The sequence below is a fragment of the Vanacampus margaritifer genome, chromosome 4 (genome assembly GCF_051991255.1).
Source record: "Vanacampus margaritifer isolate UIUO_Vmar chromosome 4, RoL_Vmar_1.0, whole genome shotgun sequence".
Classification (NCBI taxonomy): Eukaryota; Metazoa; Chordata; class Actinopteri; order Syngnathiformes; family Syngnathidae; genus Vanacampus; species Vanacampus margaritifer.
The window spans coordinates 20,959,538-20,987,263 of record NC_135435.1 but is presented as its reverse complement, the minus strand read 5'-3'; the positions used below and the strand labels follow the sequence as shown (position 1 = coordinate 20,987,263).

The window sequence follows — 27,726 nt, the reverse complement described above, 5'->3', positions numbered from 1 at the left end:
CTGTTTTAATGCAGTATCGGGGCCTCGGAACAACATTAGCACAAATCCACGATGACTAAAAGACCATGTGTTAATATTCCATTTCTCCTCTCAGATCTGGAGCCAGACGACAACACCTCGTTCTACATTCTAAACGTCGGGCAGCCCCCATCAGTGGTCACGAATCACCAGTCAATCAGCGTCCCCCGTCATGGCATGCAGTCACACTCCCCGATCATCAGCACTTCGCCTCGCCTTCATGCACACAAACAAGGAACCATGCACCTGACTTATGATGCACAACACTCTAAGTATGGCACCTCCCCCTTGCTCCATTCTGCCCCAGTGGAGGCACCAAAAGCCTTCGAGTGCCCCAGTATTCAGATTACCTCCATCTCTCCGAGCTGCCAGCAGGAGATGGATGCCAATGAACAAGATCTGAGGGCAAATGGCCCTGACAGGGACTACCACAATGAGAGGCCTCTGTCCAGAGACCATCTGTATTTGCCTCTTGACCACTCGTACCGGGACTCCTCCCTCAGCCCCAGCCCAGGCAGCAGCCTCTCATCTAGGAGCTGGTTTTCTGATGCCTCTTCCTGCGAATCATTTTCCCATGTCTACGACGACGTTGATGCTGAGCTCAATGAAGCCGCCGCACGCTTCACCCTGGGCTCGCCGCTTACGTCCCCGGGCTGTGCCTCCCCTCAAATGGGCGTCGGCAATCTGGAGGAGCAGGCACAGTGGCAGCACCCTCACCCCTCCTTCGTCCAGCATCCCCAATCCGTCACGCTGTCACCTCGACAGTCCCCCTGCCACTCACCGCGCACCAGTGTCACTGATGAGAACTGGCTCAGTCCACGGCCACCTTCTCGGCCCTCCTCGCGTCCCACATCACCCTGCGGGAAGAGGCGCCACTCCAGTGCCGACATCTGCTATCCTGGCTCCGTGTCGCCACATCACTCGCCCTCACCCACGCCGGGACCTTCACCTAGGGGCAGTGTGACAGAGGACACCTGGGCTGGCAGTCCCTCAATAGGAATGTCGCCCTTCCAGTGCTGCCAATCTGAGGCAGACATCCCATCCAAGACAAGGAAAACTTCACAAGACACAACAGCTATGCAGCCCTCAGCAAAAGGAGAGTTGGGAATAGATGACAAAGGAAATATGTCTCCTAATCTAGACTCTCCCTCAGAAGAGGCTCTCCACAGCCTCAAGAAGGATGGGCCTGGGGAGCAGTTCCTTTCCGTGCCCTCCCATTTTTCATGGAATAAACCCAAGCCTGGACACACACCTATTTTCAGGTAATTCATTTCATGTTAATCAAAATGTTGCATTTCAAAACTCCAAGAAAGTCAAGTATGTTGATATTGTGATGCGGCGTAGCATTATAGAGCATCAAGTCTGTATAATGCCTCTGAAAAAACATATTCTCTCAAATAGTGGACGTGGTACATCATCCAGGGTAGAAAAATAAACAGCTCCCTCAAACAGGGAAAGAAAACAGATTGCAACTCTAACTCCATTCATTCATAGACGCTAACAGTCAACTGCTGACCCCATTTGACAACAACCTACCGATGCATACAGTCTCTCCGGTGTGTAGAGTCTTACCGCATGGTGTGAATGAGTTCCCTACACACTACTGAGTTCCCTACACAGTACTGATTGTACATGATCATTATTTGAAGAGTGTTTCTTATGGGGATTAGTTTTCCTGCAGACATAGGATTGCACTACAATGTTCTGAGTGTCCATGTTTACAGCAATTTACCACATCCACCAATTTTGCCACTGTTCGTGCCATTTTGCTACATTTAGCCATAATAGTCCTATTAATTTTTGTTTTAAACTCTCGTTTCACTTGACAAAAAGGTAACAGTGTTTATATTTTGTAGGGCCTGACCAATAAGGTTGTTTTAATGCTGATTCTGATGCTGATTAACCCTTTATATACATACATATATATATATACACACTAACATGTATATGCCCACCCCTAGTAAGCAGGTAAGCAAAATGTTTTTATTTGAACAACTATTGGGAATTTTCCTACAAGATTGCAATTCCAGACACTGACAGCTATCTCTTTTATGATTATGAATGCTAACACTACTTGACGAGAGTTGAAAGGCAATTAATTGGTCAAGCCCATAAAAGGACCCATAAACAAAGTTTGTGCACTGTTGTGAGCCGCCATAAAGATTGAACGTTTTGATCTTAAAGACAAATAACAGTGTTGTAAGATCAAAAGAGCATTGACTAACTCATCTTTGACTGGAACACTGTGCTGCAATGTTCAATAAAGGAACTTTGAGCTGTGTATAACCAGTATAAATCTTAAATTGTTACACTATAATGTCTATGAGGAGAGGTGTAAGTAATATCCACATTAAAGGTTGATAAATAAAGTTTAAAAGTTCATCATGTATTATTTTAGGTTAAAAGTCTGCTGTCAATTCGCCATATGAAGGCCTTCCAGGCATGCACTGGCCCTTATAGTGCTGTAAATCAGCAGAGGGTGCATATGGTAACAAGGTCAACAACACCCACCCACACACTTGTGTACACAGACTGATGTAAACATCTGAGGGTGCCTTGGAATTGGAGCAGCCTTTGTGTACTGTTATTTCATTGTCAACGCTCAAAGGACGCAGCCTCTAAATTGGGACAAATTTAGTCCCTAGAACCCAGCAAACAACCTTGAACTAGAAATTGGACAAAACACAACAAAGATAAACTGATTAAATGAAGTGCGTTGTAATTTTTACTACCTATTATTATTATTTTTGTATTATAGCGTACATCTGCTAGTAGGCAGAGCCTCTCTACAGTGGGACTTGGACAATAGAGATAGGTTATGCTGAGACAATGTATAGGCCTCCCCCTTTGTCTCCGCTCACGTTTCATCTGCCCTTCTCTACTTCTATTACCGTGGCAGCCTTACAAGTCACACTTGATCAGGTGGTTATGTAATGGCGCCTGCCAGGATAACGTACAGATGAACAAACTACTATTACAACTGTGGCATACTTAGTGACTTGGAAATAGTACAACTTGCTAAAAAGTGAACAAAGAGAAGAAACTTTTGCGATCGACATGGGGACCAAGTAATGGTTCTCCTGGGCAAAGTCTGGTGTTTATCTGACCCATCCGCCACCCGGAACACCACATGGGCTTTCTCGCTATATTTAGCTTTCACCACATTCCCTTCTTTACCTTACTTTTTGCACCAGGCTGCATTCGTCTCTGTTGTTTGTGTTTCATACTTTCCGACAAACTTACTCTTAAGTCATAAAGTAGTACGTGTATGCAAATGACTAAGTTACTACTTTGATTTTTCAGCAGACCTTTTTTTATGCAATATGTGTGAACATTGTTACCACTGGCAAGACAAAACGTTTCACATTTTGTTGGATGGTTAGTAAGCAGGATTGTGCAAAACTTCATACTATAAATAGTTTCCAACGAACTTTTCAAAAAATTCCAATTTTGGTGCATATTCAAATTAAGGAATTTATTCAAAACCATTTTACCTTCTTGATGCAACACTCCACCCTCAATCATAATGGAACCATTCATTTATTGTAGCGTATTTCGTCATCCACCATGCAAGAGGTTTGCCAGCTAGCTAACAAAGCCAGGGACAAACAAACACTTCTTTTTTTTTGCTTCATGATGTTTTGCTCCCCTTGGCAGTTGGCACACATCTTCTTACTGAATACTCTTTTAGTTTGAATGAATCGTTTGTGTGTGTGTGTGTGGTCTTCTCTCCTCAGGACCTCCTCACTTCCTCCCCTAGACTGGCCGCTGCCAAGTCAGTTCGGACAGTACGAACTGAAGATCGAGTTGCAACCCAAAGCACACCATCGAGCACACTATGAGACCGAGGGCAGCAGAGGAGCTATCAAAGCGACCTCGAGTGGCCATCCCGTTGCCAAGGTATCACAATTTAACACTTTGACACCAGCACATTGTTGCCAACTCTTTTAGTGCCATATGCTATTGTGCCATTAAACCAATTTGAAGCATACTATTTGAAAACCACATTGCCAAAAGTTCAACTCTTGCACCCTTAAATGCACGTTGTACAGACTGTTTCACAACTTTACAGGGATTTCCTTCCGCATTTGAGACACATTGTGCTTTTACCACGAACATAGAAACCCCCGTTTGAACTTGGAATACTTTTCATACTTGAGGTGCAGATGCCAGTAACTGATAATGTTATGGAACTATTTTTACTGCCTCCAACATCCTGGTGTTCCCTCAGTAGTTTTTACCAGATCAGTTAACTGTTCAATATTGTACAGCTGCTCTATGTTGATAATAAGCATCTACTGTGTGATTTTATTTTACATATATATTACACAAATTTTCAAACCAGCACTGCATTTGCCTTTAAAAAATTATTCTGAGGAACCAATAGTAAAAGACCTCGTTCTATTAACAATTTACGGCTGTGGAAACAAGCATCCTCCAATGTGATTAAAGTAGAACCTGTTGTGAACCCTTACAATGGCTGCGTTCCTGCTTTGAGCTTTAATAGTGGTGCTATCAGCCTATCAAGAACACTGCATACATTCCATTCCCCTTAACTCACAACTGTATCGTTAATGCAATCGTAATTATTTTAGTCGTATTTTCCAAAAATGAAGATATCTGTGTAACTTTACTTCATATTGCTTAATTAACAGTCTATCATGCCTCAAAAGTAGAATAAAAAACTGTGATATCAGTATATTACACAAGACCTACATCAATTAAACATTACCTAAAGAAGATTGTTTTATTTTTATTTTTTTACTGTGACTTTTTGTTATTTATTTATTTATTTAAAATGTGGAACACTTGGGGCACATCTCACCTTTCCAGCTTTAAATTTATCAAGATAAGACAAAGACATTTTACTGTATTAACATTTTACTTGTTGGACAGCAAAGAATCTAAGAATGAAAAAAAAGCCTCTTTGGTTGATAAAGGTTTTAAGAGGATTTTTTTTTTTTTTTTTTTTTAAATCAGAACACATCTGAGGCTGGATTACGTGTTTCTGGTCTCTCTGCCTTTGGCGTTTCTTTTATGTCATCTTTTGTTGGCTAACAGGCTCAGCAATGCATTAACTGTGCAGATCAAGCGCAAGATTAGACAGTTATAACCAGGTTTAGAAAGGTTAGAACAAAGTTTCAGGTGGAAAGGTCGTACAGCTGTTGGCATGAAATCCCTTGAAAAGAACCCGGAAGACCAAAGTCTTAATGTATAGTTGCCGCTTAAGAAACAGCCTCTGTCTGTTCTCACACATTCAGTCAGGCAGGCTCCCCCTCCAGGCTGATAATTAACCATTTCAACCTCAGCGTGACCAAGATTCTATCCTCCCATATGTGACGATGCATAATTTAGCGGTCAAAGTTTGTCAACCAAGCTTTGCTGTTCACTTGTCCTGATTTCTCATCGTTTGTTTGGGTAACGCTATTGCTTCACATCCTATAGTGTTTTATACCAGTATGCAATAAATTACGTATTTGTAGTTACTGCCATTTGAAGTTTTCTAGCTAAATGACCAAAACAACTGTGGAATTCGGTAACCCATTGGTGGCCTTTAATAAGACAGCATAAGGCCTACTTTACACTGACCATTTGTGGGCTACTTTTTTTCTCCACATAATAAACCATTAACTATTTTGTTTTTATTAGGGATGGGCAAGTACTAACCAGGTTTTGTATCGGGCTGATACCGCCCCTATTTTTAGGCATTGGGTACTGCTGGAGTCTTCCAATAAAAGACATTACTAAAGGCAAAGAAAATCTGACACTGATTAAGTCCTCCTCTGCAGTAGGTGGCGCTATACTGTGGCAGTTTGACACATCAGACTCATGATCTGTCAGAAAAAAAGGTTTTGTTCACATTTTTTTTTTGCATTATGTTAAAAATGAAAATTTTTAATTAAATATTAAAAGTACTGGAAGTGTCAGGAATCAGTATTGGTGAGCACCCGAAGAGTGATATCAGTCTGAAAAAAAGCGGTATTGAACATCCCTAGTTTTTAGTAGATGTCAATTTTAGTCCAGAAGATGTACAGGTATTTTGGGCCAAATAATCTTTATTTTATTAACTGTCTGGCACTAAATAAACTTAAAGAAAAATCAGAAAGCAGCAAAATCTAGTATCTCCCAGATGCTATGGTTACCTTAACATGTACTCATGTTGTAAATCACCAAACAGTGAAGCCGCTGTAAATCTAAAATTCACCAAAAGTCACCGAAAAATAAGCCAATGGTGGCGTAGTATGACTGTAAAAGAAGGTGGGACCTAAACAGAAGCCCAAGTCACAGCAAGAGGAGTTGTCTTTTTCTGAATAAATTAATGAAATCACAGATGATCTTAGAATCTCTGTGGGCACTGCTGCTGGTTAGTTTGCTGTCTTGAAATGTGTCCTTATAAGTGTCACCAAAACTTCAAAATAAACATCTGCCTGATGCGATGCGAAGAGTGTTTATTATCAGAACTTGCCCTTCAGGTCTCATATTGTTTACTAAACATGTCATGCGCCATAGTTTGTCTTCATCTTAAATCAACGTTATTGCCATTGTGACATCATTCTTGTTATTCCAAAAACATATACTACATACAAAACAATACACCTGCACCTTTTGCACACACTACATGCAGTATTAGGACAGATTAGTTAGTAATGTGCAAAAGGTAATAAAGGGTTAACTTTTGAGTCACTTGACCCACTCCACTGGTTGCAAGGGGGTCAGAGCACATGAGTGTAAACAAGCTTGTACATATCGTGTTTCCCAGGTGCACCGAAGGTGTGGATAGTGCTATTCCCTGGAGGCACAATCACACTTGTGCCAGCAAAATCTGATCACAGTCACCCAGCCGCGCAATTTGAATAATTATCAGGCATAATTGATGTTACAAATAATATTTTATGAGTTGCAAAGAGGATGACACAATGCAGTTTTTTTCCCTGCTTTGCATCTTGTCTTGTCATCTTATTCCACACACCAAGCAAACTGTAGTACTACTCCAGAAGCAGCACCAGCAGCAGCCCTCTGTTGCAGATTCCCCTCTTTCATTCCTGTGAGCCCTGCACTATATTCTCTGTGGGGCTTGAATCTAGTGGTGTGATGTCACCCGATGACGCCACGGCTGCCATATGGGCATGGCCATGACTTCCTTTTGTGACTGTGCTGTGCACCGCTGAGCTGCTGTATCAACAGAAAACAAGGACTGAGAACAGGGACTGCAGGGCCGTGTACAGTGTATACATATTATGTTTGTTTTTACGGGACTCCTTTGACTGGCACTGGTTTGTTTTGTTGTTGTTGACATTTTGGACTAAGAGGGTTAAATAAAAACAAAACAAATGTCTGCGTATAACTGCATACTAATAATAATGCATCGGATTTATATATATTTTCTAGACTCTCAAAGATGCTTTACAATGGAATGGATACATTATTAATGCACTCACACATTCACACTGTGGTGGCAGTAAGCTATTTAAGTAGCCACAGCTGCCCTGGGGCAGGCCTGACGAAAGCGTGGCTTCCCGTGTGCTCCTACGGCCCCTCCGACCACCACCAAACCTTCGCACCTTCCATACATGTGTGTGAAGTGCCTTTCCCAAGGACACAACGACACATGACTTGGGGAGAGCGGGGATCGAACAGCCGACCTTCTGGTTACTGAACGACCGTCTCTACACCCTGAGCCACGGCGGCCACAATTTAACTGAATTGTGGATTTTTGAAGTCTGATTAGCATTAGACCACAATGAAGCGCACCCCAGACTGTCAAGCACAGGCCAAAGCAACAATTGGCAGCTATTGCAGTGTGTTCTTCATATCAGACTGCCATGTAATTGAGTGGCAACCAGTCCAGTGTACGTCCCCTGCTTTTGGTTAAAGTCAGGTGGTATAGGCTGGATGGATGAATGGATGATTGTTGAACACGAGATCTTTTTTCATGTAATGATATATTATAGAATGGCCATATCTGTGCCCGACTGACTGCGGCTGTGTTAGCCATTCCTCAGGGGCTAGCCACAGATCACAATCGGTACACCTGTTGCTAGGAGACATATAAGTCCAAAGCCTCTCTGGCTGGCTGAGGTATCCTTGTGCGTATTTAACCAGCTTAATTGAGTGCTGCTGTGCCCACACAAATACAAAGAGCACTTTGGTAATACCTGCTGGGCCGCGGATGGAGGCAAGCAGACACAAGACAAAGGCTGGCGGATATGACGAAAGAGCATGCAATTTTTTGCAGAACATTATTACACAGCACATTTATCCACGCTGGACAATAATTGCGTACGGTCACGTTACAAAGATGCAAAAAAAAACACCCCCTCCCCCCCATAACGATTCAAATAACTCTAATTTGTACAGACTTTGTTTTGAGCTAACCACTGAATAATGAGGTTCAATAAAGCTAAACTAAAATTAAATGACTCACCCATTAATGACGCATGACGGAAGCAGGGAAAGGCAGGCTTGCCAAAGACACTTCATACAAATAGAAAACTAATTGAAAGGCTGATTATGAATACTTGGAACAAGTACTGTATATCATGTACTCACCATTAACTGTGATGACTCGTGCCTGTGAGATGAGTTTCTTCACCATATCACTAAACAGAACTAACCTTGCGGTATTCATTAGATTTTTCATTTTACTGATGTCAAACTATAAATGACTTATTGTACTGAGCAGCCAGGACAGAGACATGTGGTTGTCATCATCGGAAATTGTAAACAAGTTAGATGATTCAATCGTGCATTTTTTGTGACAGATTTGAGTACGTTTCTCCACAGAATTTGGGTTGAACTCCAAATTCTGCGACTTTAGGGGCAGTTGGCAATAAAATAAGTAGCTGATGCATCTGTTGAGTTTGACCATGTACAGTATATAAGCGCCTCAAACTATTATGGGAGATTTAGATTTATTGTTTTGATTGCTTAGCTCTCTCACCCCCTTTTTGTTTTGCAGCCCGTTTATTTCTACATGCCGGCTCCCTAAATAGACTGGCTGCCATAATTGGCGTGTAGACAACAATTCCAAGGCTTCTCACTTGAAGCTGCTGTTATTTTGCCGCCGGGCTTTATTTGATATAAACATGGTGGAAGCCGTTCGTCGTAATCAGGCTTAGTGCACAGCGAGGAGACAAGTCACAAGGAGTATGAGTTTCATGGAGAGTTCGGGAGAGGATAGAATGAGAAACAGGAAGGAGTGAGCGCAGGCCCGTCCTCCAAGGCCATATACAGCTCTGATCCAGTATACAGTAAATGCTTGTGCGTGTGTGTGTGCACATGTATTGACCTTGTTTAAACAAACAGTCAACTGGCCCCCTGGCTCCCTCTGCCCTCCCTTGCGTGCTGGGCAAACAGCGAACATCTGAAATCAACACAGTACATATACATGACAAAAAAACAAACAAAAAAAAAATAGAAAAGCAGCTTTCTAAACATTTTCTTCCATAGGAAGTGAATAATCTATTTGAGGCGCAAACGTTTGGCATTATAAAATCTTTATTTACTGTACACTACAGCCAATATTTTAAGTGGAATTATAAAATTCCTAATTATATAACTTTAAAGAGATGTTAACTACAATATTATACAAACGGTTCATCCATCCATTTTCTACAGCACTTGCCTCATTAGGGTCACGGGTGAGATGTGGCCTATCACAGCGGACTCTGGGAGAGAAGTGGGATACAGTACTGTACATCTTGGACTGGTTGTCAGTTAATCACAGGGCACATACTGTATGGAAAAACAACTATACTGTAGTGTAACACTAACACCTATTTAAAAAAAAAGTAGTTTTATGGAATGTGGGACGAAGCCATAGGACCGCCCTCTCTCTTTGTCACGTGGACGTTATTAGCCGCGATCGCCGTGACACACACACACGTCACACGCATCTTGTCTGCTGCTCCACCCCAGCCAGGTAACTGTTATGAATCCAGTGAAATTGTATTGTTTGTTTGCCCTCTATTCCAATCATTTTGTTGTGAAGTAGCTGTCTCATACAGCACAAACAACATAAGCGGGTACAACTAATGACGGTGAAAGGAAGCTCTCTGTGGTTCGTGCAATGAAAAGCGTTGGACTTGAAATCATTGTAATTTGATATGTGGGGATTATTTTGACTTCAAAATGTGATGAACTGTCGTTTGTGTCTGGTTTGTATTGTGCTAAGTAGTCACAGGCAAAAGCAATCCAATATGTCGTCGGTGGTCGAAGCATTTGCATTGAGTTGCATTGTGGAAATATCAGATGTCCGGATGTTTGAAATTGACAATTGCCTGTGAAAAGAACCCTTTTGCCTTCTTGTATTGACAACAGTCAGTTTTATTCATTCTCATGCCCTTGGTCATTGTAGCATAATGCCTGAGAGAGAGTCATGTTAACTAGTGTTTAGCACCTTTTAAAGCTCCCATTTTAATATTGATTTGGTCTTTAAGGTTAATTTTATTTAAAAATCTTAAAAGCTGTTGACATGTTATTTTCAAGTGGTTTGTACTAAATCAGCAGGCATGAAGCTATTATTAGCTAAATTATTAGCTATTATTTTGTACAAACCATAACTAAGTTATGTCTTTGCTACAAGTCTTGCAGTCATGTTGCACTAATAGGCTGTTATTAAAATGAGCTGTGGGGTAATATTAATTATTATTATTATTAGGCTATATGTATGAGTAATGTTTATTTAGTTTTTTGAAAAACTTCTATTGACAATTCTGAACATCCGGACATTTCTGATACTTCCCCAATGCAACGCAATGCAAATGCTTCATTTATACGGTGAAAACAAACGTCGGATTGTAATGCTTTTGCCTTTGACTATCATACAAGCCACACCGATTGTTATAGTAGTCAAATGATACCTCATCACATTTTGAAATCAAAATAATCCTCACCAATCAAATTACAACGATCCAAAGTCCAATGCTTTTCAATGAGCGGATCGATTTTGTTCACCAAATTGACCGCCATCTTGACTTGTGACATCATCTCAGAATTCTCAATAAGCTATTCCATATGCCCCCCCCCCCCCCCCTCAACCAAAATTATTCAGATGAACTCTCATGATACTTGCTGAAGTCTCGCCTGACCAAACTACTGTCTGATAAAAATGACCTTTGCCGCCATTGTGCTTGTTTCCACATCCGTCACATGCATACACACACACATACTTAAACCCGACTATTAACCCCTGAAGGACCATCATTTACACTAAAGTTAACGTGCTCCATCCCCAACCCCCTTCCTCTCTCAAGCATAAGTTGAAGAGCGGCAGCTTATGTGCGTATAAAGGCCCTCGCTCACTCGCATACATACGCACACACACATACTCAATTGCATACACAAAAAGTCTCACCATGGCAACGGTGCAGCAACACAGGGAAACAACTTAGCAGAGTCAGGCGCTGGATGTAAGAAAGTGTCGAGTTACGGCCTGGACTGAGGTGGACGGTGACAGAGCCTTGTGACAAGAGTCAGGAAGCAAAATTGTGATAGCAGAGTGTTGAGGACATGTAAACAACAAATTACTAGCGATTTGCATTTTACATGTAAGAAAAGATCAAAACATGAATTCATGCTAACAGGATAAGCAGTATAGAAGATGGATGGATCTATGGATGTTTTATGCTTGAGACTTGGAAAAGCTGTAAATTAAGCAGCCTTCATGTTACCATGACTGTATAGAAACAAGACTAAAATAGCACCATTTCATCAAGAGCTGCAAAACAATATCTCAACTGACTTACTTTACTTGCGTAGGGCAAATAGGCAAGCTCTAAATTTTCTCATTCCAATGTGTACCAGTTGTTTTTGGGGCAACGCTAAAGCACTTCATCCTATGCTCCCACCCCCCTTCCTCTTCTTCTACTGTGGAATAATGCCTCACTGGAAAATCAGCTCCCCCTAGTGCTCATACCCATGAACCGACACTTAATATCTCCAAGTTTGAACCAAATCTGTTTCCATTTTTTCCCATAGGAAATAATGGAATTAGAAATGGTCTGTTCCAGGATCGAACTGTTGCCATAAAACGTATACAAGTCATTAAAAGTACAGGCAATTTTTCCAAGTAGAATGTTAAAGGCCTTTTCACACTGCACTTGGTTTTTATGTCGTTCACCACGGGGTAGAGTGCAGAATGGCGTAGAAACAATGGTGGCCGGGTGTGAGTTTGTTCATATTTGGCACTGGTTGCTAAGCTACCAAAAAAATAGTAGCCTGGTGCCTTTTCCCGCTGGTTTAAAATATTTGGATGTAAAATATTTAAACAGAAAGCCCTGGCTTTCCTAAAAGGAGGAGCAGACGTGATGAAAGTGAAGCATGTGTTTATGTAGCTACGCTATATTTATATTTTAAGCTAAAATATTTTATTGTTAAAATTCTGAAATCAAATGTTTCTACGCTTTTACCCAACCTGGCATATTCAATATGGTGGAGATCTCCTTTCCATTCATCGCTGTGCCGATTTGATCAATTATCATTAATCATGCACACCAGAACTCGGTACAATGGGATGCCACCATCTCTCCTGAGATGAACATTTTTCAATTTAGGCGAGTCAATCTTACTAACGTGAAAATATGTTAACTACTTTTAAATGTTGAAAAAAAAGTCGTTAAAAATAGTTTGGACTCAAATGCGAAATAAAAATACAAATAGGCAGAGTATATGACTCTGTCGTCTTACTACTTGTTCTTTTATTGAGGCGGGTTACTCTTTTCGATTAAGTCAATATGAGAAGCAAAAAAATAAAATTAAAATAAAACATGCACAATACCAGTCATCCTCTGACACTCATTGAACTGTGCTTTCTTTAAAGTACCATCAAATGAAGTCCTATGATGCTGGTTCATCACAAATTCCAAATTATATGACCTTCAAGAGCGTTTGACTTCGACTAGCACATGTGCACGTAAATGGAAACCCAATTTGTGTTTAGGCCAGGTATTACCTTGGACACATCTTTGCCGCGTGTACAATTTCATGTTTACACGCAGCCCTGGAAGATGTTTTTGCCCCTGAGCTTGTTGCCCTTATTACTGGACCAGTGGAACAGATGAAGGCCAAAAATAAATGGGGACTTTATTTAGTGGGAGCTGGATATGTAACTGTATCCAGCTGTTTTATTTTCGGGGAGAGAGTTCATCCCCAGCCCAAATCCAGTCTAGTCAGAGGCAGCAGCAGCGGTTACTGTTGGTTAACGGCCTTTAATATAGAAGTGATCTTTTTTTAAGATCCAGCTTCTTGCTGACCCGTCAGCAAAGTCCATACAGTTTGCTGTGGACTGCCGCAAAAGATGAGTTAAAAGTGCAGAGACCACCCTCCTGCGGTATTTCACACTAAGCACAGATTTAGGGGGTGACTCCAGAATGTGAGAAGTCAAGAGTGCATGTGGTCTGTTTTTTGTTGTTGTCAAGACGCATCCTCAAACCAGGACCCCTTCTTTTACCCTCATAGGGCCTATGTTTTTAACCCCCAGCCCCCCCTTCGAAGAGTGCTTGGACTGCCATTCGTCTTTTGTTGTTTCATAAACACATTGTATTCAAGCCGGAGCGGTTGTGGCAGATGACTTGCACAAGGTCTAAAATTAACACGGCCAAGTCCAAACTAGGGTAGATTTTCCATTTGGGGCATAAATATCTGAAGGCTGAAGGCAAATGTTTGTACTAAAATAGTCCATGTCATAAAAGACGTTGCTGAGTGTCTTTACCACGTTTGATGTCATTTACAGGCTGTCTCAATTTGATACACACATCAACACACCAGCATGTGTCTCAACATGGTGCAACTGTCTGGAGCAAGTTTTTTGGCACTGTCTATACTTTAGGACCCAATCCAGCTTTACACTGTCTCCATGCTCAAAGTTGCTGGGGCTCCACACGATTTGCTACAAACCTGTAAGGTTTAAAGAAAAATCCAGTATATGACCTTGAACGACCATCATCTCTGGAAAAACGTCACTACTTTCTCCTTGCCTGAACTTTTTCCCTGTTTGGCTATCATTCTTCATGTAGCTTTACCCTTATGAGCGACGCATTTCGCGGTTCAGTTCTTGTTGTTAAAGTAAATGTTATTCTTCAAACTATCCCGGCTCATATGTTTATTTTATGTTAACAGAGACGGTTTTGTAACACTTGGGGGCTGATACTTGAAGCTCCCTAATTTTTAGAACTAATTGTAATTATTGAATCAAAGAGAGAGTGAATTGCAAATAATCAGCATTTTAGAAACATTAGAGTGAGCGAATAAAATAGTCCGTCTGTGTTGTTGCAACATGAAAGGGTCTTATCAGGGTTTCCTGCTTGCTTGGAAAGATACCCTGGCTTGCCAAGTGTTTATTAGTCATCACGCCATACCAAATCATAAAGAAATAAATTAAAGCTCCAAGAAGTGATGAACGGGCTTGCACCCCCATACAGCCATTACACTTGTAATGGTGGATGGATGATGTGTGTATTTCGAGTTTCACGAAATACCAAGTTTCAGGAGCAGAATGTCTTTTTATTTTAGCCAGTACTGGGTTTGTAGTTGTCAAATTTCGATGCCATCCTCCGACTCAAGGGCTGGTTTGTCTTTGAAAAACAACATAGCCAAAAGGACTCAAGAATAGTTGCAGTTGACTTTGTAGACATTTTTTTCCCCACCCGCAAAAACTGCCAAACAAATACTCATAAATATTGGAAGACCATGAATATTGCAAAATCATCCAAATTTATGTGGTTGAAGAGTAAATAACAGGCAATTTCAAGAGGGCTTAAATATGATGGGTTGAGGCAAAGAAGTGTAAACTGCACTTTTCTATTGCTTTTGTTTTTTGTTTACTTCCGGCCTGTGGCAAAACATTACATGATGTTGGACTTCATCAGTTTTGGTGGAGCTTCTTGTCTTTCCACATGCAACTCTTAACTCATTTTATACCGTCTGCGGCACATGTGCTGCTGCTGCAGATGAATGGTTTGCACTGCATTCATGAGCAAGCGCTGACCATCTGGGCAAAACAAGTGCGACCGTGTGGTTTTCTGAATATAAAAATCGTGTCATTTACACTCATGGCTCATTCAGACTTGGATGCATAATGACCTGTTAGCTTGTTACTAGCATGATTTATTCTTTTATGTGGCTCTTAAGATCTAATGTGGTTGCCAAAGATGAGCCCATGACTGGTTATTATGGAGGCCACATGCTGCTCCTTAGTGTAACTTCCTTCCGAATACATTTCAAGTGCCAGATACTGTATTTTACAACAGAATGAGATTCTCTTCACTTTATACTGCAGCAGAATTTATCTTCTGTTCGACTTTTTTTTGGTAATACTCAAATTGACTGTAAGCCCAAGCTTAAACTCAGCACACACTTACTGTTAATAAATAGTCATGTTTATCCCGTCATGCTTATACTGTCATGCTTCCATTGCGTAACACAATGAAAAGATTGTCTGAAATACACAGAATCTGTATAAACATCTCTTAGGTCTTTGCTTCACAACGAAGCCGAGGGCATGGAAATTTGTAGTTCAAAACGAAACACTTAGCAAATAAATGTATTTAAATGGTACCAAAAAAAAAGATCAACAGAGGTTTCGTGCCGTATTTCCTGCTGAGCAGTAATATTTGGACTTAAATGCAAATCTGTTTGAACTCTTAATTCGTCAACGCTTTGGGGTAAAGATAACATTACTCTATAATTTGCATTACATTTTCTGGTTGTGGTTGCTTGTATCTTTTATAATAAGCAATTATAATTAGAGAGATTCCCTCATAATTCGCATTTGAATTCTGAGAAAGGGCAGCTCAAGAAACAGCTACATGGACTATGTATGACACTTAAGAGGGCACACTGTATCAATCCCAAAATTCATTGCAAATACTGCATGCTTTATATAGGCAGTATAGGAATAATTACTAAATTTCCATTGCACAGTACTGAACTGGCTCACGTCTGCTCATCTCCTTTTCACCAATAGTTGACAAATTGTATCCCAGGAGAGACTGGGGGCAGCAAGAAAACGGAACGTTGCAGTATAATGTTGACTATAGAGTATAGCACTGCAGTGCCCAAAGCTAAAGGCAAAGCAGCAAGGCAAGCTAACGTTAGCATCTGTGTTTATTTTGTCATTTCTGGTTTTAGCAGTGAGTGACCAGAAGTGGTTTATGCCACCCATTTGGTTTAGGCTCTAGTACCTGCATTTGCCAATATAAACGTTCTTTATCTAGCCAGTAGAGACTGAACTAGCTGAGTAGTTAACAGGGATGTGATTTTTCCGCTAATTCGCGGAATTCCGCTTTTTTTATCTCCCCCCCAAAAAAAAAAATTCAGATTTTTTTTTTTTTGTAGTAGTAGTTCATTGTTTATGCACATGACTCCGACAGATAACATCTCCTGCTATAACAAAGACATTTGTGGTATGCTCTAATATGAGTTACTTTTCATTTGGTCATGATACAATTATTTGTTCATGAAATTTGAACTCTTCACCATTATTTATGTGTTAACTTAGTAATCACATTAGTTAGATATGATGATATTCTCAGTGATAGTTTTTAAAAGCAAAGGCAGTCCAATGTTTTTGAATGTGACTGATTTTGAGTTGACTAAAACTGCCATTTTATATGGGATAGTTCAATATACATTGAAAATTTATGCTGTTGTTTTGTCTATTTCTTTGTCATGTGAGTGCATTGAAAGTACTTAAAAACACGGAAAACCCATGAGCCCTGGACCTAGCTGGGTGCCAGCGGCCCCCAGACCCCCGGCTAAATTTTCAGATAATTTCACTTTGGTCAAATCACATCCCTGAGTTAACAAGCAGTAGTAAAGATGTGTAAGGGGCACTACTACTATACTGGGATTGCTTTTCTGAGCTGAGCATACTTTTGAATTCTAAGTAATTAATTGCCTTTTGATTAAGCATGTTGTATTCACATAGGTTAATGTAGTTCAAGGCATGATCGTGACTATTCACACAAGCCTTTTCACTCAGGTTGATTTTGGAACAGCTTGTGACAAATCCCACTTGCTCTCCCTTCAGTTACCACAGTATTGGACAGAGGGTTGACGCGGTGGCGTGTGACGCAAAGCTTAGATGAAGACGGGGTCAGTAACCAGCTGCAGCTCGGTTGAGGCTTGGCAGTTCCCAGGGTGAAAGCAGCACTGAAAGACCTTGTTCTCTGCGAGCCTCGCAGAGCTGCCCTCCATCTAAGCTGGGGATAGATCGGGGGGTGAACTATGAGGGCAGTACAGGGCGTGCAAATGTGAGCGGGGGTGCCATCCTGCCGTCAACGTGTCTGCCAAGCACAACATTACAACAGTAGTGGGATTGTGCGGCTTCTGGGTTTCAGAATAAGGTCCTCTCATTTCCATGTTGCCCTCGACTCTACCAGACACGCAACACTTTCCGCCATCAAATATCTCACCTGTCTTCTTGAGTGGAAACCGGGGTGCCAACTCTCAGGACAAATGGAGAAAGCAGCTGCTTGCCGTTTTGTGCGAGGCCAACATAGTTGGCAGGCGTTAGAAAACTGTATTTGAAAAGGACGACAACATTATTACTGGCAATTTTCTCTCCTTGTCATACTCTCTTGAACCATGAATGGGCTCTGTTTACACTCTACTTTAGAGGAAAGTGCATCATGCTACTTTTTTTTTAACAATGGCTTTTCCCTAGCTGGTACCCTGAAAGGTACTACGCTAAAGTTCTACTCTGAACAAGGTACAAATGTTTAGCTCTGGGTCCAATATTAGTGTTACGGTTGTAGCTCGCACCTTGAAAGACAGAAATGTCCTCGTTTTTCTTAATGTCATATTCTCGCTTTACCATAGTAGCCCGAGGTGAACTTCTGTTTTTGGGCATTACCGTCTCCCGTGCCAGGTATGGAATAGGAAAAAACGATTGAGGCCTATTAAGTGAATCATCAGTTAATGTCAAAATGCCAGATGAATCTCCAATGCCTTTGCCAGAACTCCAACAACCTTGACCCGACATTTGAAATCCCTCCCAAACAAAAGTCAGACAGCTGAATGTTTCTTTGTTCACACCTTACAGCTGGACTCACATATGTTTGATTCCGTTTTCTGTCATGTTTCAGCTGGTTGGCTACAGCGAGAAGCCTGTCAACTTGCAGATGTTCATTGGAACCGCAGATGACCGTTACTTGAGGCCGCATGCTTTTTACCAAGTGCACCGCATCACTGGGAAAACCGTGGCCACAGCCAGCCAGGAGATTGTAATCACCAGCACCAAAGTTCTCGAAATTCCTCTCCTGCCTGAAAACAACATGTCCGCCAGGTACATGTCACGAGTATTTCCAGGTAGCATTTTTCATTTACGAGCTTCCTGCTGTGAGGGAAGTCCAACCCTGTTTATGGGGTTTATGGCCTCTTCCAATGTGAACTTTTATGTATTTTTAATTTAAACCAACAGAAAGTGGTGAGCACCAAAGGAGTAGAGAAACAAACTTTATGTGGCTATTTAAGATTCTGCGTCATGACAATATTTGCATAAGGCCCTGTTTCATTTGTTTACATTGGAATTAACTGGAAAGGATGTGGTCTGGACTTTCCCATTTATTTTACATTTTAAATTTAATATGATTCTTCCAACTCCTGCTGTGATTATATTTGGTTTTCTCTGGATTTCACTAACTACTTTCCCGTCCCTTTCCCACAGCATTGACTGTGCGGGCATCCTCAAGCTACGGAACTCAGACATTGAACTGCGGAAGGGGGAGACGGACATAGGAAGGAAAAACACCCGGGTACGGGTGGTGTTCCGAGTTCACATCCCTCAGCCAAACGGGAAAGTGCTGTCGCTACAGGCTGCCTCCATTCCTGTAGAATGCTGTGAGTTGCAAACACTCACAACAGTTCACGTTTCTCTCAATTAAATTAATCAAAGACTTCTTTTCACCAAGCAGTGCCTTTTTGTTAAGTTTGGAATGATGTGAAATGAACACAGTACAATATGCTGTCAACCGCCCTATTCATTATGCATGTGCTACCGCGGTGCAATGGTGGAACACTTTGCTGCTGAGGTTGACAGCGTGCGGGATGGGCATCAGCAGAAACCTTGAAAAATTCAAACTGTACCGCTTGGTTAAAACTCCTGACATAAATGCCTTATTTTCCTTCACGTGTGAAAAAAGACAATTTAACAAATGATTACTCTTTTTTAACTGTAAGTTCTGCTGCGTCTCCCTCAGCCCAGCGTTCGGCTCAAGAGCTGCCCCAGGTTGACAAATCCAGTCTGACCAGCTGTCTGGTCAGTGGGGGAGAGGAAATGGCCATCACTGGGAGTAACTTCTTTCCAGAATCCAAGGTCATCTTCTTGGAGAAAGGCCCTGGTAAGAGCTTTGTTGGTGTATTTTTGGTTGTGTTTTCTGAAGAAAATGACTGGAGTTGGAAGAAAACAGATTCCATGATTCATCACTCACTTATCGTCTACTTTCTAGAGAGCTCATTAAATTTGTTGTAGCTAATGAAGTATGTCTAACAGAATTCTATTTATATGACTTTCTCTTTGCAATAAAACCACAAAAGCCGTTGCCTCACATTGAAATTTGAAATGGAGAACATTCTCTGAGCCAGTCGCTGCCTGCCCCAACCATCGTTGTTCTGCTCTGTTAAAATCTAGTTCACACATGGCAGAAAGTAAAGTCGTGTGAATGGGAGACCCTTGCATAGATCTTTGAGGGAAATAAGGAACAGGAATGTCTTCAGGCAGCTCTTTCAGGGGTATGCAGTGATGCATAGCATAGATATTGCAGCGTGGTTGAACGGTCCAAAAACAGGAGCAAAGGGAAACCTTGGAGAGGAGGTAAAGCTGGGCCGCACGGGTGCATGAAGGAAGTGGACTGTAGAAGAAGGCAGGAAAAGTGAACCAACCAGAAGGTTATGATAGTGGTGGTGGTGATGATGATGATGATTGAGGTTTGTTTAAATGATCATCCTCATCTCAACTAATCTTCCCGCTTTAGTGCAGAAAGGTCTTGATTGAAGTAATTGCTGCAATGGAAGAAATAAGAAAGAATGGAAGGCAGTGATTGATATTTTTCCATTTGGCCTAAGTGAAAAACAAGTAGTTGTGTGATTATAGGATGGTACAATAAATGGCTTCAGTCTGACAGTGATCCCTTGACTCCAAGCACATGTGATCCAACTAGGAAAACAAAACAGAAATCACTCATCAGCTTTTTCATGTGTACATTTGTAGTCAAGACTGATGATATGAGACCAAGACTAAGACTTTGGACAAGTCAAGAGTAAATCCAGACCAAGACGGTGAGTAGTTTAGAAGAGTCCAGACCAAGACTTTGTCGAGCTCAGACCAAGTCTAGGCCAAGACTGAGAAGTTGAAACCACGTCAAGACCAAGATTTTCAGAGGTCAAGACAAAATCCAGGCCTAGACTTTGAGGAGTCGCGACCAAGTAAAGACTTTGACCATGGCAGGCGGTCGTTGAGACCAAAACCAGATTAAGGGTTAACGTTTTTAAATCTCTAAAATGTGAGGACCACTTTATGAATAAATGTAATTTGAGGATCTAAAACTCATTGTAGACGCTTTCAAAATAATTTCTGTGGGGGAGGGGGTTACAAAATTATAATGAATCATTTGTGATGATTTAAACTACTGTTGTCCCTACAGTCTCGGTCATTTGGTTTTGCAGAATCAATTCTGATACTTGACCTAGAACCAACCAAAAAGAAGTCTTAAATTTTTTCTCGAGACCTTAACTAATCTTAAGTGCACTGCCATAAAGCGTACACCATTCAAGGTGTATCTTAAAGCTAAGCACTTTGGAGGCTTTTTTGCGAACACAGTTGGACAGCACAGTTTTAGCAGCCAGAGGAGGTAATTGTTAATATCAGGAATTATAAAACATAGTTTCTTTCATTGTTTTATTTGACACTTTTAACTCTCCGTGCAGTAAAACGCAGAGAATCTCACGTTGTTAAAAATTCCATAATAAAGTACCAATTCAATATATTTGTGTACTGTAGATTCTCAGTCATCCAGGTCATGCTAATCCTCACAGATTGAATTGATGAAACCTTTTCTGTTTGTTGAAAACGTTTCACCTCTTCAGTTCTAAATTTTAGGTGTGGAGTCTAGCAGAGGATATTAAATCAATGTTGAATGTTCAGAAGGTTGATTTAACATTGATTCAACGTTCATTCAATATTGATCCAGCATCCTTAGCTATTTGTATATGTAAGTGAGGGGTGTCCCGTGAGGGCGGTCAGAATAGGATTTTGTCACTAATGTAGAACTAAAGAAGACTTTTGGATAAAAGCTTGAATGTTTTTAACAAACAAACAAAGTCCAGTTACCTTAACTCAACTGTTGCAGACTAGCAATACAATGTTTTTGTTTGTTATTGGACAGCAATGGGGCAGCACGGTGGCTGACTGGTTAGCACGTCCGCCTCCCAGTGCAGAGGACGTGAGATCGAGTCCGGGCTTCGGCCTTCCTGGGTGGATTTTGCATGTTCTCACCGTGCTTGCGTGGGTTTTCACCGGGTACTCCGGTTTCCTCCCACATTCCAAAGACATGCATGGCAGGTTAATTGAACGCTCCAAATTGTCCATAGGTGTGATTGTGAGTATGGTTGTTCGTCTCTGTGTGCCCTGCGATTGGCTGGCAACCAGTTCAGGGTGCACCCTGCCTACTGCCCGAAGCCAGCTGGGATAGGCTCCAGCACCCCCGCGACCCTTGTGAGGAAAAGCGGTCAAGAAAATGGATGGATGGATGGACAGCAATGATAAACAGTACATAAAATTGTCTAGTATTTACCGTATGTATACACACCTTAAGTATTTATTTAGAATAGAATCGTACAATAACCACACTTCATCATACATTCAAGCTAAGATTAAATAAAGTATATCAACTTTACAAGGATGAAAGTGTATACAAATGAGGCTCTGCTGTAACTGCCCTCCACCTGAGCAGTGACAGAAACACGCACGCTATCTTGTTTCACAACATTTTTTCCCTAATAAAAGCCTAGTTGCAGCTTCTTTCTCCGCCTGACTCTGGCATCTGCCCGATCCAAGTCATTGTCTTAGCATGGTATGAGCTTCTTGTTGGTGCTTGTTGTCTGACAGAGCATGTGGGGCCCTTGCTCCAGCCTGTTGAATGTCAACACATTATAATGCACTGCTGTCAGCTGCAAAGACATTGAAGGTTGTTTCATCATCGGGAAAGGAAATGTCTCTCTCAATGGATATGCAACTGCCTACTGCATTACCACAACTGAGGCTTTGGTTGTTAGGTTAGATTGCAGCTACAGAAGGTTAGATTTAAAGCTACAGAAAAGCGAAAAGCCGAAAATGTTCCTGAGATTAGAGAGTGCACTCAATGTACACAAAGACTCACCCTTTCTGCAGACACAGATGTCTATGGTGGGAATTACGAGGTACGCCTTTGGTCTTTGGGGGAAGACGCTATGTAGGTGCAAACTGTGGTAACATCATTGAAACACAAACTTCAAATAATGCTACATTCTGTGCTAGGGTAGCAAGTCAAATAAACTTTTAGTCAATGGCTGCAGTGTCTTCCAACCACAGGGGCCTGTCAGTGTTCCCTATTCCGAAGTCTGGCCAAATAATTAGATCCATCATAGGAAAACGGCAAAGGATGTTTTTCTGTAGTTAAAATAAATACAGTCATTCCACTGCGCTCTTTATAATGTCAGCCAGACAAGACAAATAGAAGGATTATTTAGACATTTGATTGTGATTAAGTCACAGCTACTAAGATTTTCTCCACGTGGCTTCTGGGCCTCTAAAAGGACACGTTGCTCGTCAATAACAAACCCTGCAGTTCCTAAGCCCCATTCGATTGTGCAGATGGTAAAAGTTATTTTTCCCCTCTTCTCTCAACTGTCTTCTAGATGGCCGGCCACAGTGGGAAGCAGAAGCCAAAATCATCCGGGAAAAAACTCAAGGCGTGAGTAGTCTTTTAGTTACCTAAAGTGTAAATAGAGTGGAACCTCCGGAGTGGAACACAATCTGGTCGACATCTGATTTCCACACAAAATTTCCCATTCAGATGAATTTTTGAATAATTTGTCAAAAATGTCATCATAAAACCATCAATACAAACTATCTCGCGCAAAAGCAGACTCAAATGTCACACATCTAATTTGTTTACACTCACTATCACACTGAATACAATTACATCAACAGGTAATGTATTGTTAATTGTAAAACAGACATAAAACTCTACCTTTTCATCACCAGTGTCAAGCATTGCCGGCTTATTGGTCTCCAGCTCGCGGCTAATGCGAGAAGCTAACAGCAGCTAGCTAGCTAACATCTTCACTCAGTGCTACTTCTAGCAACAACAATAGATGGACTACATGCATGACACCAGTCTAATCAAAGCCAATTCCAAAGTAATTTATGGGAAATGGATGTGAACATTTAAAGTACACACACATAATTAGTATTTTGATGCTGGTTGAAATTAGATCAAGTGAGTTGCAGCAAAATTTGACATTGGTTGGTGAAACCCCAAATGTTACGAGCCATGAGACATTTGAGAGTTGAGGTTCCACTGTACATCTTATTTTTGGTAAGTATATGAAGTGCATTTAAATAATAATGTCGACTGTTTTGCCTTACACACAGTCATGTATCGTCGTGGAAATCCCTCCTTACCACAGTAAGACTGTGAGCTCAGCTGTGCAAGTGCAGTTTTATGTCTGCAATGGAAAACGGAAACGGAGCCAATCCCAACGTTTCACTTACCTTTCAGGTGAGGTTAAAAAAAAACTGTGATCATTTTTATCACCTGATTGTTATTATTCATCCGTTATTTTAAAATGTTGCTATTTCTACAGTACAGGCCTTCAGGGAGAATCTACAAAAATAGTCATGAAAAAAAAAAGCATTGCATGAGAGGTGTGTCCAAACTTTTAGCTTGTACTGTATATCGACACCTTCTTAAAATAATCGCTTAAGTAATTTGTTTTTAGATTTTTCAGGAAACGCAAAAAATGTAACCATTTGCATTGTGAGGAGAGGATTTAGGCAAAAAAAAAAAAATGCAAACAGGAGATATGCTGTTTAACCAATTCAATTTATTTATACACAGACATGATGCATTCCTCATTTTTAGTTTGCTGCTTCCTGTTTCCTCCCACGCTAATAGTTGTAGAGAACATTTACGATGACAGAACACTATTGTGTCAGTACCCCATTTCGTCAGTCTCAAGAACCTGACTGTGACGCAAGGGAGTAGCGCAATGACACAAACACCTGCTCGCTGTCTATTTTGTAGAACTTTCACCAACTCGCAAGCCTCTTTATGTCTTAAGTCTTTTTCTGCTCAATATAGTGGGTGAGTGTAGGTGAGTGTCTAATGCCGTAATTTGTGTGAGTGTGTGTGTGTGTGTGAGAGACTACACGCGGCGTCGCCCCTCCACCCCGTGTTCACTGTATTTCCGAGCACGCCCACTCAGGCGGTTCCTGTTCCTGTTCTCTTTTGACAGGTCGGGGCAGCCAATGACAGCAGAGCATAGTAAACCCTGCTCTGTTTGTTCGCAAAAGCAGGTTTGCTGTCACCATCAGAGGCACCGCAGACACTAGCTGCTTTATTGTGCGTGCGTGTGTGTGTAGGAGATGGTGGTCTTCTAATAAATCATGTTTCCTGTCTTGTTGTGGGCTGGGTGGTAACGACCCCTGTAGCAGACACCACATGCTAAAGCGTTAGACATGCACTATCCCACTGTCATACTGGAAATAGGAATCAACGCCCTTTATGCTGTCCTGTTATTGCTGATGTAGTCTGTTTTACAAAGTCACACTGGAAATTAAGAATTTTACTGATAGAAACAAGATGTTTTTTTGTTTTGTTTAGAAAAACAATTTATATCTTGTCAAGTTGTAATACAAGTCTTTTCATATCAACATTAGATTGGTTTGAGTATCAGGACTTTGGAGCAATTGTGTCAAAGACAGGCTTCGAGGGGTAGTTAACAGAACCCTTTGTTTTGTTTTGTTTTTGATTATGAATTATTCTGGGGGGGGCGGGGGGTAATTGGCTTGTCACCTTATTTTCATAAAAATTACAACTTTTTCCGAAAAATAATTACATATTAGATTAAAATGTATCTTCTTGAAAACTGAGTTATTTTTATTATTATTATAATTTTCATCATGACTCCTTGTAAAAATAATGTTTTTTGTTTTTCAAAGAAATGCAGTTTATTCAAAGTAAATTTAGACTTTATTCTTCCAGAATTAAGACTTGTTTTGATTACAACTTCATGATTGTAAAATTAAAAAAACAACAACAACAACTATTAAATAGTTTGGCACGGTACACCCTGGTCACCAGCCAATCACAAGGACACATATAGACAAATAATTATTCACACTCTCATTTACACCTTAGGACAATTTAGTCTTCAATGAGCCAACCATGCATGTTTTGGGAATTTGGGAGGAAGCCACAGTAGCTGGATAAACCCATACAAGCACGGGGAGAACATGCAAACTCTACACAGGAAGAACAAATCCATAGCCTGGATTTGAACCCCCAACATCAGAGCCGAGAACCATGTTTCACTGTCAACGAGATTCTAGGTTCAATTTCAAGTTGTTTGACTGGCAATCTGTTCAAGATCCAAGGCTCTGATGAAAATAATTTATTTTTGCATACCATCATCTCATATTTCTGTGTACTCATTGGGCTTCTTTTTTTTTTTTGCCACTCGTCCCTCCATCCCAGAGGCGTGATGGGGTGAGTCGAGGGCGTGAGATCAATGAACCCGTTTGTTCTGTTGCTCTGATCCGTGCTTGGGGGCATTCGGGCAGTCAGCTTGTCACACAGCGTTTCACGTGATGCCATCAGACACACTGGCAGCATATGCTCGCCCCCTAATTCTGAGCTGGATAAAAATGAAATAAAGAAAATCACAATTGGGTACAGTTGGGCACATCTCAGAGCTGAAGTAATTCTCTAGTCTATTATGTAAATGTAAAAAAATATATTTTGCTCAATCAGGGCTTGAACAAGAGTCCTTAGTCCCCGCCACATCCCTAAATCCTAATTATTCATCTTTTGACTTCTATTGATCCAACTTAGAAGGGACACTTTGAGGAAGACATACAAGTTTTAAATGCCGCCACGGTGCATTTCTGTGAAATGAATTGCGCAGTATTAAAGCGCTAAATTGATGATATATTTTCTTCTCGTAGTGATGGTGAAACAGGAGCACCGGGATGAGCTGGACCATCCCGCTGTCCCTGCTATGTCCATGCCCCTGACACATGCTGCGAGTCTGGTGCGCCCTCAGCTGCCTTCCCCCGATCAGGGCCACCCGTCGGAGAACCTTCTGTCCACTTCCCCGCACGGCCTGGCCTCCGGCTCGAGACCCGTCCTGCTGCCCCTGCAGGCTCCCTGCCCCTCGATGGGCTCCCCGTCCTTCCAGCATCTGCCTCACCTGCAGGGTCACAGTTTGCACCACGCCCCCGCCGACTGCCACATGACGTACCATCCGAGCTCCTCTCCTGTCCCCCTCCCAGCCACCTCCTCGCCCTCGCGGCCCTCGTACCAGCCCATGCAACGCAATCAGAGTCACCCTCACAGCCTGTCCTTCAACGGCCAGTCCAGCTTTTCACCTCAGAGTTATGACAGGATGCCTTTCCAGCAGAGTCCCAGTGCCGCGTCACACCCGCTGGGCATGGGGATGGTGTATTCCTCCTCCCCCTGCTCGTCCCCGTCAACACCCGTGTCGTCAGGCCCCATCGCGGGATCTCCGCAGGGCCACCAACCTCTTCTGGCCCCTTCGTCCCCACACCTTCACACGCTCGGGGGCTACCACTGCTCCCCGAATCCCTCTCAGGTGCCCTCACCTACTGGCCACCCACTCGTGGGGCCTCACACTTCCCAGCTACAGCGGGCAATGGGCTACCACCCAGTGAGTCAACGCTCAGCCTCCTGCCCCACGCCGTCCACCGCCCCTCCTCCGCATATGATCCCGTCAGCTCACTCCGGGCCTTCTTCCCCTCAGCTCCACTCGCTGCCCTACCACTCTCCCACATCCTCTTCGCCAGGTAACAGTCCCTTGGGTCCCTTGCAGCATCCGCATTCAGGACAGCCTTCTCCTCAGGCGGCCAGCCCGGTCATGGCCGGCTTGTCCCCGACTGCTGCCGGGTCTTTGGTGCACCCGCTAAGCCCCCAGGGGCCCTTCACATCGGAGGACGAGAGGCTGGACATCAAAGAAGAGCCGGAGGATAGGGAGCCCACCTTCCGCTCGATAGGCCTACAAGACATCACGCTGGATGATGGTAAGCTTGATCAGACCTTACTAAAGTGGGAACTCTGCATTTGAATGTGCAGATTGGAGTTGAAACACATTTTTGTGCCAGTATTGGCAAAAGGGAAATCACCTAACCTTATAAGGAGTTGCTTAGTGGCTAAAGTGGACTAGCATCACTGTCCTGGTTTCACAATCCAATATAGCGAATTCATGTTTAGTCTTGTTGTACCATGCAACTTGAATCCTCCCTCCGCTTTGTCACTGCATTTATCGTGCCCCAAGAATCAGTATACGTTTTCTTTTTCTTTTCTTTTTTACACACATACATATAAATAGTATTTTGTATTTAGCAATAATGGGCAAAAGCTGTCAAGATAAAATCCACACTGTGAAAGAAAACAATTGATCAAAACAAATACATTACATTCATGGTACATG

General features: G+C 41.9%; 1 protein-coding gene across 2 annotated transcripts in view; it reads left to right on the top strand.

The window, feature by feature from the left end:
- Positions 1–27,726, top strand: part of nfatc3a (nuclear factor of activated T cells 3a) — a 55,223-nt gene that overhangs the window by 13,605 nt on the left and 13,892 nt on the right. Inside the window, exons 2-9 of one of the 2 annotated variants that reach the window (XM_077563133.1) lie at positions 95–1,280; positions 3,756–3,918; positions 18,105–18,304; positions 18,686–18,858; positions 19,218–19,358; positions 22,912–22,967; positions 23,651–23,777; positions 26,225–27,316. In XM_077563133.1, the coding sequence (XP_077419259.1) occupies positions 95–1,280; positions 3,756–3,918; positions 18,105–18,304; positions 18,686–18,858; positions 19,218–19,358; positions 22,912–22,967; positions 23,651–23,777; positions 26,225–27,316 (3,138 nt within the window). The remainder of the gene's footprint in view (positions 1–94; positions 1,281–3,755; positions 3,919–18,104; positions 18,305–18,685; positions 18,859–19,217; positions 19,359–22,911; positions 22,968–23,650; positions 23,778–26,224; positions 27,317–27,726) is intronic. The other variant, XM_077563134.1, reaches the window with a different exon arrangement.